The sequence below is a fragment of the Coffea arabica genome, chromosome 5e (genome assembly GCF_036785885.1).
Source record: "Coffea arabica cultivar ET-39 chromosome 5e, Coffea Arabica ET-39 HiFi, whole genome shotgun sequence".
Taxonomy (NCBI): domain Eukaryota; kingdom Viridiplantae; phylum Streptophyta; class Magnoliopsida; order Gentianales; family Rubiaceae; genus Coffea; species Coffea arabica.
The window spans coordinates 51,889,483-51,907,433 of record NC_092318.1 but is presented as its reverse complement, the minus strand read 5'-3'; the positions used below and the strand labels follow the sequence as shown (position 1 = coordinate 51,907,433).

The 17,951-nt window shown below is 36.5% G+C and overlaps 2 protein-coding genes across 2 annotated transcripts; both read left to right on the top strand.

The window, feature by feature from the left end:
* The first annotated feature begins 911 nt into the window (after positions 1–911).
* On the top strand, positions 912–9,789 carry LOC113743447 (peptidyl-prolyl cis-trans isomerase CYP37, chloroplastic). The gene is made up of 13 exons (XM_027271453.2): positions 912–1,196; positions 2,224–2,481; positions 2,558–2,647; positions 2,752–2,847; positions 3,412–3,519; positions 3,754–3,803; positions 4,391–4,493; positions 7,803–7,856; positions 8,214–8,372; positions 8,466–8,588; positions 8,667–8,716; positions 8,812–8,948; positions 9,392–9,789. Exons 1-12 carry the CDS (start codon positions 990–992, stop codon positions 8,942–8,944), a joined length of 1,431 nt encoding a protein of 476 aa, XP_027127254.1. The 5' UTR covers positions 912–989; the 3' UTR covers positions 8,945–8,948; positions 9,392–9,789.
* Positions 9,790–10,574: 785 nt separating this feature from the next.
* LOC113687921 (uncharacterized) lies at positions 10,575–14,080 on the top strand. The gene is made up of 7 exons (XM_027205455.2): positions 10,575–11,164; positions 12,082–12,222; positions 12,319–12,432; positions 12,524–12,697; positions 13,196–13,311; positions 13,530–13,614; positions 13,699–14,080. The coding sequence occupies exons 1-7, from the start codon at positions 10,646–10,648 to the stop codon at positions 13,702–13,704; spliced, it is 1,155 nt and encodes a 384-aa protein (XP_027061256.1). The 5' UTR covers positions 10,575–10,645; the 3' UTR covers positions 13,705–14,080.
* Positions 14,081–17,951: the final 3,871 nt, after the last annotated feature.

The window sequence follows — 17,951 nt, the reverse complement described above, 5'->3', positions numbered from 1 at the left end:
CAAGGTTTCGGGTATCATCACGCCTTATTTTACTTCAGCTTAATTACGTCTTGGCCCTTCAAAAATTTTAACTTGGTTTTTTTAATTTAATTTTCTTTTCTTTAGAATTCTTTTTTGTGTATTGTACTTGGGAAGTTGAGTTTACATGGTCAAGGAAATAGTTGTATACATACATGTAGAAAAGCGAAAATAGCAATAAATTTATACTTCTATTTTTTTGAATCATTTAAATTTTGGTTATTTAATAATATGCACCGTGAGACATTCTTTTACTATTATAAACTCAAACTTAATCAAAGATAATCTTATGAAAGGAATAAAAGTTTAAGTTGCGTGCATGTAGCAAAATGCTCTCTTCTTTTTGAATCCTAACTCAACCTTTTCATGTCATTTAAGAGGCAAAGACAATTGTTGATTAATGACATAAAAATAGGTAATATTTGAGGAGGGAGAAAAAAAAAGAAGGGTTTAAACTCTTTATCTCATTTTGGTTGACTATTTCCATATAACAATACTAGAAAGAATTCAAGTGGCAGCTAGTGCTGAAATGATAATCCTTCAATTCATTTGCAAATAAGAGATAACCCCTTTAAGTTTTTGTTATTATTGTATTTTAACCTCTCACGATAATGCTTCTCCCTTTCTAGTCTCAAGATTGGTGCAAATGTGATACAAGATTCTGCTCTTTTTGTGACTAGTCTCATGTTTCCAAAAGAAGGAAAAAAAAGAAAAGAAAAATGGATTTAAAGAAGAAAAGAAAAAGAAATACACTTGCACAATATAATATACCAAGAACAAGAAAGCATTTTTTTATTTTTGAAGAAAGTTTTTGTAAATTAGATTTGTGAGCGTGGTAGGTTGGACATTTCAGCTTTCTTGTGCTGACTTGTTTTGCTATAGTACCCTGAGAAGAAGGCACAGGTAAAGAGATAGGCTTCGGATGAGGCGCGCCAAAACCTCCACAACTACCCCAACAACGAACTTCCTTTATGGCTCTACCTCTATGCCTCTCCATCCCCTCTCGAACAAGGTTCTTTTTCGAAATCTCGTCCACTCCATCTTGTCCTAAGCATACTTTTGTAACACCCCATTTCGCATTTCCCTTGGCTCGGTTTAATGGACTAGTTCAATTCCCACAAAGAAGACCATTTCACCCCAAACTCACCTGCATTTTTGCCAAAAAGAACCTTTCTGAGGTTAGTTCAGTCCTAGCTATTTATTGAAGTTCCATATTGCAAACTGCTGATTCTGAATTTCATTATTTAGATAAAAAATAAGTGGATCTTTAAGTGGTAAAGTTCTATCCTTTTCAGAGGTATTTTCCTGGGTGATCCATATGAATTCAAAAGCCAGAACATTTTCGATTAAGTCATGGTGTTTTTTGATTGGGACTGAGTGTGATTGATTGTTTTCATCGATCTCCCAAAATGCTCATAAACATCGATGCTTTATCATTCAGAAACCAAATTTAAAGGAAGAAAGGAAAAAACGGTCAGTTTTAAGTTTTGAAAGTCACTTCTTTGCTTCTTAGTTCTTACCCACCGAAATTCGAGTTAAAGAAAGTTTTGCTTATCTTGACTGATAAAGAACTTAGACTTCCATCTCAAAACCAATTGGTAATGAGTGGAGTGGCCCAACACATTATATACATGGCTGGAAATCCTTGGAATATCAATATGGGATATTCAACTAACATTGACATTTTAGAAAATGTGATCAAGCTAACTGCTTGGTTCCCTTTCCTCGTTGTTCATTAGCAGCGGCATTTATGTTGGGGTGGCTGGAATGAGGCACTGATCACAGGTGCTTTTGCTCTTTCTTGTTTCCCGATAACTCTCGGTCTTCTGGTTACTAATTTTTTGGACAGTGTTCTTAAGCCTTATTTCAGTAAAGAGAGGCTATAACTTTGAGACTCTGATCAATATGAAATCTAGGACAATAAATATCGTATAATTTTGGTATAACTGATGTAAGATGTACAAGAAGTTTCTGGTGTATTTTTTTTTTTTAAATGTTCTGCCTTCTGCTTCAAGGTGTTTAAAACGCATCCACCTCCTTCCTTAACCATCCTTGCAAGTGCTAATGGTACTATAAGTCTTTTTTCTCCTCAGATTATTTGCAGGATTTGTAATTTGAGTTTTGAAGTATGCAAAGTAAATCGTACTATTGTCTTGCTCTTCATTGGTTTTTCTGGGTCCTGAAATGACACTTTTAGTAATGCAGGAGTCAAGGAACTGGAGTAATACTCTTGCTTATACTCAGAATTTTTGGGATCAGACGGTAAAGAGATTTGATGGTGCCTTTGCTGGAATCCTCATTTTTCTTCAAGTCTCATGCCCAGTATTTTTAGCTGGTTGGGATTCATGGTCAGTTTCTCCAGCTGAAGCAGTTCTTTATTCCCCAGAAACCAAAATTCCTAGGACAGGTGAACTAGCTCTGCGAAGAGCAATTCCAGCTAACACTGACATGAAAGCTATACAGGTTAGTCACTTAAGTTTATGCTGACTGCTTTCTTCAAATAGGGGGATCTAACTAATACTATTTCCTTTTCTTACAGGAGTCTCTGGAGGATATCTCATACTTGCTAAGGATACCACAGAGAAAACCATATGGAACAATGGAGGGGAACGTGAGGAAAGCTCTTAAGGTACCACTGGTTTTCTTTTTTTGGGTGTTCAGGTATGGGAAAGATGAAGCAATTTACAACTAGTTTCATTACCTTCTAATTGTTCTACTTTCTGTCAATTGCAGATTGCAACAGATGAAAAGCAATCAATTTTGTCTAGCATACCACCTGAACTGAGAGAGAATGGCTCAGCATTATATACATCACTAGTAGATGGCAAGGTACTGAAAAATACAGCTGTTGATACTCCATTAAGAAAGAATAGGTTCTTTTAAAGAGCCCTATTCATTTCCCATATTATAGCAAGTCCTCTTTAAACATATTTAGAAACTTGTTTATATGATGTCCAGTTGACTTGCATTGATTAGTGATGACCATTGTAACTTTTCTCCCATGTTATGCAAGTTCCGCTTTTTCACTTTTGTACGAGTTAATTTTCAAACACAAGTGTGATGGACTCTTATGTAATTTTGAGATTTTGATTTCTTTTGAATTATTTTCAAAGTGCAAGGGAAAATACCACCATTTTCTCCTTTTTTTTCATGTGATGATTCCTCTTCCTTTTGAATTCTGAAGAATGGATGATTATTGTCCATATAATGCACTCTTCAATTCATTGTTAACTTCCTCTAGGCTGTTACATAATTTAGGATGAGATATCTAGTTGTGTCTGATGCAGTATACTTAATCAAATTCTGCAACTTATTGGCAAGAGTTTGTGTAGTTCATGGGGTGGTTTCTTGGTGTTATTGAAGTGCAAAGTGGTACTTCTATTTCTGTTCCAGGGTGGTTTGCAAAGCCTTCTGCAGAGTATAGAAGATCAGGATCCAGATAAAGTATCAGTTGGTCTTGCCTCTTCACTGGATACTGTTGCACAACTGGAGTTATTACAGGTGTTACAATTGTCTTTGGGTTCTATCTCATTCTAATAATTGTATTAGTTCTCTGCAAGTGGGAAAATGACTGCCACCTGGTTATTGATATGCTACTCACAAGGTGGACTTTTGAGTAAAATTACACTATCAATTGTGACTTACACTCCTTGCACATAATTTTCTTTTGTTTACCATATGTCAATTATTTGGTGTGAGCTTTTTGAAAGGAATCTGACATGTACTTTTGGACAGGCTCCAGGATTATCATTCTTGTTGCCTAATGAATACTTAAACTATCCAAGGTAATGTTTCTTGTTTAGTTGTATAATGCAGCTCCTTAGTTCTTTTGGTTGTTTCCTTTGCTTACATTCTTGTGATAAGCAGCCCATAAGAAGGGTAAAAGCAACTACCCGAAGCTAACACATTGAGCAATTTGAAGTTATAGTCATGTGACACAGAACTCGTCAATTTTGTAATGGAGTCTGCACTTGCAACTGTTTGTTGTGAAGAGATAGCTAGATCCATTTGAAATTAGTTGAATATTAGGTAAAGTGATTGTTACTAAAGCTATATGGGTCATTTTGATGGCTGTCTGCATTATACTCTCTTTCTCCATTACTGCAAAGGTTCTTTGTGGTAGCTCTAGTTAGTGTTTCAACAATTGTCTATACTCTCTACAACTTTCATGGTCTTTTAATTCTTCTTGTTACTGTTTTGATAGGAAAATAGTCTCATAAAGTTTCACCTAAATATTTAGTTGAAATGAGCTGGATTTGGTTATTATGTTATGATACGGCTCTTAGACATCAGAAAGGCATATTGAAGACAAAACTGTGTAGAATAACTTGCATGCTTTCTCAAACGAATTGATTGTTAATATATTGAATAGGCTCACAGGGAGAGGGGTCGTAGAATTTACCATTGAGAGAGGAGATGGTTCAACATTTTCTCCCGAAGCAGCTGGTGAACCAAGAAGTGTTGCAACATTACGGGTAACTAAATCTCCATCCTAAGTCCTGACTCTCATCCTGTTCGAAGTGTAATACCTTATCGTCGTAAATTGATTTGTGTGGAGATCTGGATAATGGAAGGGTATTGTCAACTGGTATTTTGGGAGGAAAACATCTAGTCACAGTATTATGAGTGACCAACTAGTATTTATAGGAGTACAAACCTAACAAACTATTTACAAGAATACCCTTACTAATTTATTATCTACAAGAATACTTATATTCTCTTGACACTCCCCCTCAAGTTGGAGCATATATATCATAAGCACCCAACTTGTTACAAATGTATTTCACCCTAGAACCCCCTAAACTCTTGGTAAACACATCAGCCAATTGATCTACAGACGGTACATGAGATGTCTTGATGACCCCGTCAAGCAATTTCTCTCGAATGAAATGACAATCAACTTCAATATGTTTTGTCCTTTCATGAAACACTGGATTAGACGCAATATGAACAGCCGCCTGATTATCACACACTAAATTCATAGGCTGTTTATGCTCAAACCCAAGTTCCAGTAATATGCTCTTCAACCAAACCAACTCACACACAGTGTGAGCCATAGCGCGGTATTCAGATTCTGCACTTGATCTGGATACAACTGTTTGCTTCTTACTCTTCCACGACACTAAATTACCACCAACAAACACACAATATCCTGTAGTCGATCTTCGATCTGAGGCAGAACCAGCCCAATCTGCATCACTATATCCTTCAATATCAGTGTGTCCATGATTTTGATACAGCAACCCTTTTCCAGGAGCACTCTTAAGATATCTGAGAATCCGTATAACAGCATCCCAATGACTAGTACGAGGGGTATCAAGAAATTGACTCACAACACTCACTGCAAACGAAATGTCAGGTCTCGTTACAGTGAGATAATTTAATTTACCCACAAGTCTTCGATATTGCTTAGGATCATCAAGTAATGCACCTTGATCTCCTGCTAATTTCACATTTGGATCCATAGGAGTATCCACAGGTCGGCAACCTAACATCCCAACTTCACTCAACATATCGAGTACATATTTTCTTTGACATAAATAAATCCCATATTTAGACCGAGCTACCCATAAAAAGGTAATGACTCATGGATTATTGACTCCGGGGCTACTGATCATATGTCAGGTACCTCTAAAATTTTTTCTAATTTTCAAGAGTCTACTCCCTTTTCTCATGTTACTTTAGCTGATGGATCTACCACTAAAGTTAAAGGACTAGGCACTGTAGAAATTAATCCATCACTTCCGCTGTCTTCTGTTCTTTACGTACCCAATTTACCATTTAATCTAATGTCTGTTAGTAAGCTCACTAAATTTCTACAGTGTACAGTTACTTTTTCTCCTGATTCCGTTGTCATTCAGGATTTGAAGACAAAGAGGACGATTGGTGGAGGGCATGAGCATAATGGTCTTTACTTTCTCAACTTTAAGGGTGCGATCATACCAGCACTAATGCACCGGATCCCATCAGAACTCCGAAGTTAAGCGTGCTTGGACGAGAGTAAACTTGAAGATGAGGACGAGATAATCGAGCTATGGAATCTGGTGGACTAGATAACTCAGGTAATAAAGGGGAAGGGACTGGTAAAACAGGAGAGGAAAAAGAGGGACACTGGTCTAACTCACAAGACATACTTTGTTTGATAAAATACAGAGTGATCTACTCCACATCTTGTCAGACCGAACTCCATGACAACACTACTAAACCGGCCAAACCAAGCCCTCGGAGACTGTTTCAATCCATATAAGGATTTTTTCAAACGACAAACCAACCGCGGATTCTCCCCCTGAACAACAAATCCAGGAGGTTGTTCCATATATACCTCTTCTTTCAAATCTCCATGCAGAAATGCATTTTTCACATCCAACTGATGCAATGGCCAATTATAAGTGGCTGCCAAAGAGATAAGAAGACGAACAGAGGTAATCTTTGCAACAGGAGAAAAAGTTTCTAAGTAATCTACTCCATACACCTGAGTAAATCCTCTAGCTACCAGCCGAGCCTTCAATCTATCAATAGAACCATTAGGCTGCACTTTTATAGTGTACACCCATTTACAACCAACAACAGGCTTACCTGAAGGACGAGGGACAAGATCCCAAGTACCATTTTGTTCCAAAGCGGACATCTCTTCTTGCATAGCTAATCTCCAACCAGGATGATTAAGAGCATAGGTAATAGACTTAGGAATGGAGATAGAATCAAGGGAAGCAACAAAAGAAGAATATGACATAGAGAGACGAGAATAAGAAACAAAATTAGAAATAGGATGGGAAGTACAATGTCTCTTACCTTTGCGTAAAGCAATGGGAAGATCTAACTCAGAGGAGGGCGTCATACCTGGATTGGAAGATTGAGAATTAATTGGTGAAGTGCGTGGCATATCAGGAACTTTTTCAACCATGGAACGACGAGAGTAAACTTGAAGATGAGGACGAGATAATCGAGCTATGGAATCTGGTGGACTAGATAACTCAGGTAATAAAGGGGAAGGGACTGGTAAAACAGGAGAGGAAAAAGAGGGACACTGGTCTAACTCACAAGACATACTTTGTTTGATAAAATACGGAGTGGATTCAAAGAAAGTAACATCAGCACAAGTAAAAAATCGATTTAAAACTGGACTGTAACATCTATACCCTTTTTGCGCTAAAGAAGCAGAGGGAAGAGATGCGTGACTTGTAGTTTGGTACTGTAAGAATTTAACATAATCCTCCTCGGATATAATAACAGTTTTCTGGGACCTATGTGCTGAAGAACTTGATTTAACTTGATCAGTGGTAACCCCATTAGCAAAACTTTCAACCATAGCGAATAGCACTTCAAACAAAACAGCAATCAAAATTCGCTATAAACAGTGCGCCGTGAACAGTGCGCGTGAATAGTACCGGGGTGAACAGTATCGCGATGAACAGTACCGCGTGAACAGTACCGCGTGAACAGTGCTCGATGAACAGTATCGCGTCAAGACTTTTGCTAGATGTTTAACCCTAACCCTAGGACTTTTGCTCTGATACCATGTCAACTGGTATTTTGGGAGGAAAACATCTAGTCACAGTATTATGAGTGACCAACTAGTATTTATAGGAGTACAAACCTAACAAACTATTTACAAGAATACCCTTACTAATTTATTATCTACAAGAATACTTATATTCTCTTGACAGGTATGTTAAGACTGACAACATTTTCTTTGGTTGTGGAGCTGATAATTCTCTGCCAACAAAAGTGTCTTTTGTAGCTTCCCCTCGTACTCCTTTAACTGGTTATTCACTAATGTTCAGGTTGTCTTAGATGGATATTCAGCTCCATTGACTGCAGGGAACTTTGCAAAGCTGGTAAGGTACTGAAATTCCCTTCATCCCAGTTACATGCCATATGAACGACATAGAAATTCTTGTTCTCGAATTTTTCTCTTTGTTCCTCAGTAAGTTGCTTAACATGACACACTGCTTTAAAAGTATGAACTTCTTAGAGAATAATGACCCAACATGTGATTCTCTATACATGGGAACTGGAGATAAACATTAATGTACTGACATGAAAGCCAATACACATAACTTTTGTTCTATTTCTCATACTGATTGATCAACTTCTAGAGTCTCGTTTGTTGAACACATTTCTGACATTTGTAGATGTTTCTCTGGCCTTGTGCAATCGGAAAATCATATGGTGACGATCTCAATTATGTATAGGTGATTGATGGGGCGTACGACGGGGTGAAGCTTAACTGTGCCAATCAAGCAATAATTTCAGACGGTGAGCTTGGAAATAGCACCGGCTACAGCGTTCCACTAGAAATAAAGCCATCAGGACAATTTGAGCCTCTTTACAAGACGACTTTAAGCGTGCAGGTTTGTGAACATCTACGTGTATGCAAGTGTCAAGTCTCCACCGTTTTGTCTCTGACTCTTTTAAGTAATTGTTCATGTTAATCCTAATTGAAGGACGGGGAATTACCTGTACTACCATTATCAGTTTATGGTGCCGTTGCTATGGCCCATAGTGATGTCGCAGAGGAATATTCATCACCTAACCAGTTTTTCATATATCTATACAACAAGAGAAATGTAAGTTTGATGACAATTTTTTTACCTCAGTTTAGTCAATCTCTGAAACCATTAATAGATCGTGTATGATCTTGGCAGTCTGGCTTAGGTGGTCTGTCTTTTGATGAGGGTCAATTTTCTGTATTCGGGTAAGTAGTTTATGTGCAACTCGAGACCATCGGACAAGTGCAGAGAATTCTGGTTATGTTCATAACGTCTGAAGTTGATTAATTTTCTGGTGTAGGTATACGACTCTGGGAAGAGAAACTCTTCCTCAGATTAAGAGTGGTGACGTGATTCGTTCTGCAAAACTGATGGAGGGCCAAGATCGCCTTGTATTACCGAAGAATGATAACGTGCTCGAGAGATCCTTTTGAATCGGTTATTGCTCTCAAATTGCTTGCTGGCTTTGAAAAATTCATTTTTTTTTTTTTATACACAAATGCATTACGCTTCCGACTCTTTACCATCTGTCAATGCATATCTTTTTGGAACTCAATTGTCCTTTTATAAATTCTCTCTTTGTACGCTAAGCAATGGTTTTTAAGCCAATTTATTTGGATCTGGATGCTTAAGTAGCCCAGGAAATATTTGTCCTGGGATTCTCCATGTTTTTTTTTAAAAAAAAAAATTTCTTTCTTGTCTGTTCGTAATAGACAAAAAAAAAAAAATGTTTGGATAGGAATTATTCCAGATAATATATGAAATAATCTCACGTCCAAACAAAGAATCACGTCTAAGAAGCTGCCTGCTGGATTATGTATGTATCTGGAGAATTCTGCAGTCTTTGACTAATTTTACTCTCTCCCTTCTTCTTTTTTCAGTTCTTCAACTCATGTCTCTTATTGACAAACGTTTATCTTATCTGGACTAAAGTTGGTCGACTCTACACTTCCAAAAGCTGACAAGAATCGTAGCAGTCTGGACTACAAAGCTGAAGTTCTAGAGGGCAATTACTTCTTCCACCACCACCAAAAGGGAAGTGTCAAAAATCCTCAACCTCAATAAATATATACACGATGCGTATGGATACAGATGAATAACAAGCATCTCTGTCACCCACAGATTACTGTGAAATTATTACAAGGGCCCTTGCTCGTAGAACATGTGGACTACCTGCAACTACGATGCTCCAACATTCGGGAGTAGATTCTAGTGGATCCCACATTAATTGTTCTGTTTGCAATTGGACTCTGGTTTTCTTGTATCTTGTCTCCTAAAATATATAAATATATACATATATAATATAAAATTCCTGAGGCCCAAACGACCCACTGGCTCACATTGATCATAGAAGCTGAATAAGACAAACCGAACATAAATTTCATAACTTAGGAGGGATGCTCCACTTTGACACTCCGCCATAAAACCTGCAACTTCACAATCTCAATCAACCTTGCTTTGCAACTCCATAACATGTTTTGAATTCTACGCCTACTTTTACTCTGTGCTACAGAGAAGCTCTGCAATGTGTTTTAAATTCTACACCTACTGTCATTATTCTCTACAATAAAGAAAAGGGGTGAACTCAAGGGTTAATTTTACTTTACAACTCCGATGTTTTGAATTCTATACATATTGCTATTCTATATTAAAAAAAAGTTCTGTAAGATGTTTTGAATTCTATACATATTGCTATTCTATATTAAAAAAAAGTTCTGTAATATGTTTTGAATTTTATACTTATTACTACCCTATATTAAAAAGAAGGGGTGGATCAAAAGGATCAATAAAAAACTTAAAAGAAACTGAACCGTCAGCAAACTAAATTCAATTGAAAATTCAAAGGAAATGGGTGCGTTTACACTTGCCAACGAAGTATGTAGACTTCCCTCGACCTACACCCAAAACTAAGAGCCTAGTTGTTGGTTCCTTCTCATCCATCCGATTGTACACATTTCCATGACAAGGATCCGAATCATCCGGGCCCTACCAAGAAAGAGTGCAGAGCCATAGACCCTATCACACCAGATCACCCAAAATCAACTACCTCTCATATAAAGAGCTCGCCCTCTTCATTCCTTCACCGGCTTGATGAGAGAGAGAGACTCACCCCCATTTTCCCCCAGACGCCAAACATGGCCTCCATCAACAGCCTCACCACTCCTCAGACTTTCCTCTCTCTCCCCAAACCCAAGTCCTGCCTATGTTTTCAACCAAAGCCCACCTCCAAAATCCAATCTTTTCCCCACCCCTTCAATCTCTTATTGTCAAAGCATCATAAAGACTCCAGCTTTATAGTAGGTTCGGTGTCCAATGAGCCAGACATCATCCCAGTACAGAGCAGTGACTACACTGATCAACAAGATGGGGTTCTTGGGGGGATTGTAGAGATAGAAACAGAAGGGCTTAGTGGAGAAGATATTGTAAATCAAGTAGTGAATGGGTTTAGTAACAAAGGGAGATTGTCTTTTGAGGCTGCAACATCATCTTCTGGATATAGTGGTGGTGGTGGAACAGGGTCCAGTGTGGAAGGTGAAAAGGGGGAGCAGGAAATGGAGAGGCTAATGGATAGTGCTATTAATGCTTCCATTGTTCTGGCTGCTGGGACATTTGCTGTTACTAAGTTGCTCACGATCGACAGCGATTATTGGCATGTGAGTAATTTCATACTTCTTCTTTGTACCAAGTAATGTGACTGGAGTTCATCAGCCGTTGGGGAAATCGTAAAATTTCTTAGATTTTGGGATTGTTTCTGTGTATTTATTGGATATGAAGCTTGATTGCTATTCGTGGTAGGGAATTGCTTGATGCATAAAAACGTTATACTCTAATTAGTTTATTTTTCTTTTGGTTTAAGTAGCTTATTCCTTTTGTGTTTGTAACCCATATATTTTTATTTTTGGGTATCATCATCATAATAAGGTTCGTGTTGTTGTACTTCTTTCATGGTTCCAGTGAAGCTATGTTATGTGTGGTGCATGATGTTTGTGTTCGTCTTTAAGACTGGAAGCCTTCATTCGTTTACAAAAAATTGTTTTTTGCAGTACAAGTTCGGCTGTCCAATTCTTTCACTAAAAGCTCTGAAAAGTGGGCTAAATTACTTCCCAAAAGCATTGCTAACCTAGTGACAAGATGCTTGCTCATTGTCACAAATAGGTGCTTCTTTGACTCAAGAAGACAATCTAACATGAAAATTTTTGAGATAAATTTGACTGTATAATCTGACTCATGCAATTAGATATGTCAAAGTTTTATGCTGTCTATCAGAATTTAAGGGATGAAAATGAAGCTATGCAATCACTGCCTTCTAGGGAAAACGAGAATGGGGTTGAGAGAGTTGATACGCCATTATAGCTAATTTCCTTTTCTACTTGTTAAGCTGTTGCAAGTAATTATTATTGTGAAACGTTAATAGCTTATTATGCATTCAAATGGCATTATTAACCATGGAACAAAAAAAGGTACCAGCATATGTTTTGCATTTCAGGCAAGGGACTTGACAACCTGTTAATGTTTTGTACATGTGTAATAATGACTACTAAGAAGAAGTTACTTCTCTTTCTTCTGTTAGGGATGGACACTTTATGAGATTTTGAGATATGTACCGCAACACAACTGGAGTGCGTATGAAGAAGCTCTTAAAACAAATCCAGTTTTTGCCAAAATGATGATAAGTGGGGTCGTTTATTCTGTTGGTGATTGGATTGCACAGGTTAGTCCACCCTTTTGCAAGGCTTCAGCATTATTCTTTTTCAAGTTGTCTCAAAGCACACCCTGATTGTTAATCCTTATCCTTTAAACTGCACAGTGTTATGAAGGTAAACCTCTTCTTGAGTTTGATAGAGCACGCATGTTCAGATCAGGTCTTGTTGGCTTTACCCTACACGGATCACTTTCTCATTATTACTATCACTTCTGTGAGGTATATGTTTTGTCATGATATCTTCATTTTGTCTACCTTAAAATACACAGTTTTTGTTCTCCAGTAATTGATAAAGCATTGTCATTTTCAGGCTCTTTTTCCCTCTGATGATTGGTGGGTCGTTCCTGCTAAAGTAGTGTTCGACCAGACCTTTTGGTCTGCAGTTTGGAACAGTATCTATTATGCGGTTGTGGGGGCTTTGCGTCTTGAATCCCCTGCCAGTATTTTTGGCGAATTGAAGGCGACATTCTGGCCCATGTTAACTGTAAGATGACATTTCTTTCTTTTTTGCTGAGATACTTGCTAATGTAATTGTTAATGTCAGTCTGGTATTGGAGTTTTCTTTCCCTGATTTAGTTGAGTGGTTTTGGTGGGATATTTTGCAAAGGGAAGCAATCATTTTATGATAGTTGTCTCCACCTTTGATACGTCTTCGCATCGGTAGACTATAATCTTTTAATCTTTTTAGTTCAACCATACCTAAAGAATGGCATATGATGGACTTTCTTATTCCTTTTTCCTGTACTGATACATGTGAGGGTTGTTGGTAGTCTCGTCTTTGCTTCTGGGGGAAGCACTAATGAGAGTGCGCTGCTTTAGGTTGTGTTCACAATATTTTGGTGGAGTTTGAAGTAAGAAATGGGTGGAAAAACTAGATCATTAGCTTCTCTAATTGTACCAATCAAAGATTTTTATTGAACTTGTTATTCTGCAATTGGTATGCCCCTCTTAACTCCATCCTTCGCCGTGGTTCAAATCTCAGGCAGGTTGGAAGCTGTGGCCATTTGCTCACCTTATAACCTATGGTGTGATCCCAATTGAACAAAGACTTCTTTGGGTTGATTGTGTGGAGCTTATTTGGGTGACAATACTCTCAACGTAAGTCTTCTCACAATTCAGTTCTAGCAATTTTCTCACATGCATTTGGTTTTTTTTTTTTTTTTTTTTCGTTTTTCCCCTTGGGGAGTGGAATTCTGTATTGTCATGTGGAGCATGAGTCTACGAGGTAGTGCTATACTAGGAATTATATTAGGACTTGGATGACTAGCTCTTTGGATGACTTATTTTCTGCTTCCCTTGAAATCTCTTCTTTCTAGTTATTCAAATGAGAAATCAGAATCTAGAATCTCTGAGCAAGCAGCAGAAGAAAATGTCAATCCTGCATCAATAAGCACTCCGAAGGTATGCCCGTGATAGCTTTGTGAGATAAATGTGTAGGCTTTCTGCGATGTTATTGTTAATCTCTTTCGTACTCGATCCACACAGGACTAAATGAACGGAGGACCAGAGGCAAGAAGAAGGGACGAAGAAGAGTTGTCCCATTCCTCTAGTAAATTTTGAACGATGAAATTTTGACATCAAGGATTATGGCTGCTGGGGAAATATGCATCCATTGAATTACCATGGCAGGGGAAGATGACAGTAGTATAAACTTCAATTTCCATTGTAAACAACATTGTGTATGTATAGCCCTTCTTGTAATTCCCCATCGAAATATGTAATCAGTCACTTGGCCAGGGTTATATATCAGACTCCTACATTGGTATATATATAATCTGTTGTAGTTCGTGTTAAAAACAAGTAATAAAAATCTACTTGTGATTTGTTACGTAACACACAATAAATGCTATGTACTTGCTTTTTGCTATTTGACGTTTGTGTACTGAATTTTTATTTTTCCCTTTTTTGGGTTTATGAAAAGATAATTAATAATTAGTCCCGGAAAGCAATAATTACATGGATCAATCATAGCTCAAGAATATGTACAGACGCCACAAGAAATAGCGATACAGAAACTAGTTAGTGCTCCATCTGCAATCGAGATTTGACAACAAAAAGCGTTCAAACGCCTCTCCTGAAGCAGAGACTTGGGATTATTGCAACCAAATCTTTGATCATTCCCTGGACATATTACGAAGACGGCTGGGTGTTGGCCTGAAATCCAACCACCTTAAGGTCGGCCGGCGAACCGGGGGCGTCAAAGCTCTCCTCAGAATCTCCTTCTTGGCTTGTTTTCTCCTAAATTTATCATAATATCTAGGCGCTAGGGACACCATCTCTGGATACAAACCTCGTGCTAACCTTGAAGCCTGCATAATACGGGATCTTTGAGTTGCTACTTTTGGACCGTGCCAAGACTCGTCTGCCACGACTGGAAGCCTCTCCACTGTGATAGTCACCTCCATCAGAGGGATTGGATCGCTCTCCGTTTTGTGAACTTGAGCAAGCGAACTTACTAGTCCTATGATTGTTGTACTCTTGGATTGCTGTTGAGGTTTTCTTGGTTTTTTGGTTTTATAGGTCGATGGTGGTATTGACTTTTCCATGGTATTGCTTTTTTTTTTTTTTCCTATGGTGTGCTTTACTCGGCATGGATGGGGTTACACTTACGGGGAATGTTCCTTTTTTTGGTTTTTGAATGTTTGATCAGAGTTTTGACTTGGATCCGATCATCATGTAAATCTTCAATAGGAAAGACAGATGGAACTTCCCAGACACGCTGCTGTACTTGACCAGGTCACTATTACTGACTGGTCAAACTTCGACAGATGCCTTGATCGTGCCTCTTGTTGATTGCATTTTCTGTTGATGCTCTCATCCGTTCCCACTTCCCAGTCAAATACTCCTTAGGCTATATTAGAATTAGCATTTTGATCCAGTGCTATGCACGTATTTATATTTCATTTCAAAATAATACTTTTTTATTATAGTATAGGATAAAATATATGAAACAAATAAAAATATTCAAAAAAAAACATATGCTTGACATGTTAAAAAAAGTTTTACAAAATAGATTTTCTTAATTTTAATATTTTAAATAAGTTGAAACCAAATTTTGTTAACCTATTTTCTGTCAATGCATATGATAACAATTTGAATACAATAATTTTTAATTTATAACAATTTACATGATAGAGCAATTGTAAACTTATTTATCAGTATATCATGTTATACCCATATATCAAAATTTTTAACATTAAAAATATAAAGTATAACTAATTCATTTTCCTCAATTTTATAAAATTTTTCTCTCATCTTGTAATCCTAAAATTGTTGAGTGCTTATAGAATAATGTTCTTCATAAGTTTTAATATAGATTTAAAATAATCTTTGCAAGATGTGTTTTTAAAATTTTCAAAATTATTAAAAACTATCACCCTTTCCACTCTCTTTTACCTGTTAATTGATTATCCGCTGTTTTCTATGACTTTCAGACCTCTTACCACGGTGTCATCCTTCCTGTCATATCCTTACAATTCCATTTTTTTCTTCTCTCCTTTCTTCATTCAATCTTGTAGTAGTTTACCTTCTTTTTTTCAAATTTTTTTTCACCACTCTTTAAACTCCTTGCTATTCTCTTTCTCTCGCCTATAACTAGCCTTTAACTTTCTATTTTTGCCACCCAATTTCCTATTCTTTTTCCTTCACCATTCTCCCAAACCCTTTAAATTCATAATTTGTTTTTTTAGGCTAGTAGTACTTTGTTTTCTATTTAGTGATTTCATAATCTAGCATTCACAAATGGTACCATTATTGATATTTTTAATTCATAACCAATGAATATTATTTTCTTTTTATTTTCTATATAATTTGCCCTTTTAGTTAGGATTACTAAATTGAAGAGTAAAATATATTGTTATTTACTTATTTACTTTTAGTAGAGTTAGTGATTTTCCTTTTTATTTACCCTTACATTAATAGATTTCAAATCAAATTCCTATATAAGTGGGCCACTTCCTACTTTTAAATTCAAAAAACATGAAATGATATATAACAATTTAAAAAATTAAAATTCTATATAAAAAAAAAGAATGAGGAATTATAAGTATTCTGATTTAACCATCCTAAAAACTCTCCCTGCAATATATATAGATATAGATGCTAGTGGAGTACTAAAATGGATGGAATTTGTAATGACGGCATACTCGAGGGAAGTTAAAATAGTACGATTTGGATTCAAAATCTCTCATTTATCCAAAAAAAGTAATATGATTTATAATTGTCCTTCTAATTCTTTTCTCTCTATTTTTTTGAATAGACAGTATTTTAAACTCAATACTATAAAAATAAATCTTCCGTATAGGATGTTGTTTGAGTAATTTTTGCACAAAGATGCGTGTGATGTACCTTTTATTAAAATTTATTTTTTGTAAATTTGGCATCTATGTCAATCAACTAGTTTAAAGAATTTATAAACAGATGGTTTTGCAAAGATTAATCTACAAAAATAGGATAGATATTTTGATTTGATGGCCGGAAAAATTGATATAGAGTGGTTTTTTTTTTTTTAAATTATAGCTAAAAAACCATAAAGTATTTAGAAGAAGTAGTGGTCCAGTTCTAACTAATTTTGTGTATAAATCAAAGTTAATTAATGTCACCAAAAAAAAAATCTGGATTGAAGGGCTTGGAGTGTAACACCAGCATAATTCAGAGGTAGGCAATCTGTTATTTTGTCGGGTTGTTGATGTCCGGAAAGCCCAGCAATAAAACAGAGAAAATGTGGCCCATTAATGTTGCCCATTTATGGGCATATTTTACTTGATTCATACATTTTGAGAGGTGGGGGAATAATTTGTTCCAACAGATTTTATTCAAACGGTGTCAAGAAGAAAAACAACTTTCAAGAAGATTTTATTTGATTCATTTGCCGTGTAGAGAGAATAATATCTTCTAGTTTCACTTCCTTTGTATTTTTCTCCTTTTTTTTGGATTATTATCACTTTAACCCCTTAAATTGCTTGGAATACATCATACGGTCCATTCTTTTTTTTGTTTTTTTTGTTTTTGGGATGTGATTTGATATTAATAGTTCCATCATCTTGAGATTTGTAGTGGATTAGCACTTAGATCTTTTCTGAGTCAAATCAAGATTTATCTATAAATGAAAGGGCAGTGAGGCGGTGGCGGGCAGCCGGAAAAGTGGTGGTGGTCCTTCCTTGAGGTGGTAGGATGGTGTACTTTTTGAAAGCCAAACGATTGTCAACGTCAGAGTTGAACTCTGTTACTGTAAACTTTGTAGAAGCCTTGAATTCAGCAGTCGAATCAGTGATTCGGCAAATATCTATCAGGATAGGATTGGTTATGATTAAAGCCTTTTGCTGCAATGTAGCTATAAAAAAAGAGGATACAGGGCTTTGAAGTTTGATCATAACCCCAACTTGGAGTTGTGGTACTCTACCATTTTGTGTGGGCCAGGATTTAAGACCATCATCTCTAATTTTTTTATTTATTTAAATTTAATTCAATTATGTGCCTACATGATTTGGGAAAGATTCAAGGCTCTGTTTGGATTGTAAATTATTTGAGATATTTTTACTGTAACATTTTTTTATGATATGATGTATGTGAGATAAAAAGTTAATTAAAAAAATAAAAAGTTGTGTTTGAAATTGTAATGATGATGTAAGCAAATAAATTTTGACAAATAATTCTCTATCTAGACAAGGTTGGTTGGACGTAATTAAAGTCGCTAATCAAGAAGACGACTATTCGGGGTTTTGTGGCATCAATGAGGT

What these genes read in the sequence shown, in the direction of transcription:
- LOC113743447 (XM_027271453.2), top strand. Translation starts at nt 990, where the DNA reads ATGGCTCTACCTCTATGCCTCTCCATCCCCTCTCGAACAAGGTTCTTT. An exon ending in CCAAAAAGAACCTTTCTGAG is followed by an intron (nt 1,197 to 2,223) that starts GTTAGTTCAGTC and finishes TTAGTAATGCAG; the next exon opens with GAGTCAAGGAACTGGAGTAA. An exon ending in GAAGTGTTGCAACATTACGG is followed by an intron (nt 4,494 to 7,802) that starts GTAACTAAATCT and finishes ACTAATGTTCAG; the next exon opens with GTTGTCTTAGATGGATATTC.
- LOC113687921 (XM_027205455.2), top strand. Translation starts at nt 10,646, where the DNA reads ATGGCCTCCATCAACAGCCTCACCACTCCTCAGACTTTCCTCTCTCTC. An exon ending in TCGACAGCGATTATTGGCAT is followed by an intron (nt 11,165 to 12,081) that starts GTGAGTAATTTC and finishes TTCTTCTGTTAG; the next exon opens with GGATGGACACTTTATGAGAT. An exon ending in TTGGTGATTGGATTGCACAG is followed by an intron (nt 12,223 to 12,318) that starts GTTAGTCCACCC and finishes TAAACTGCACAG; the next exon opens with TGTTATGAAGGTAAACCTCT.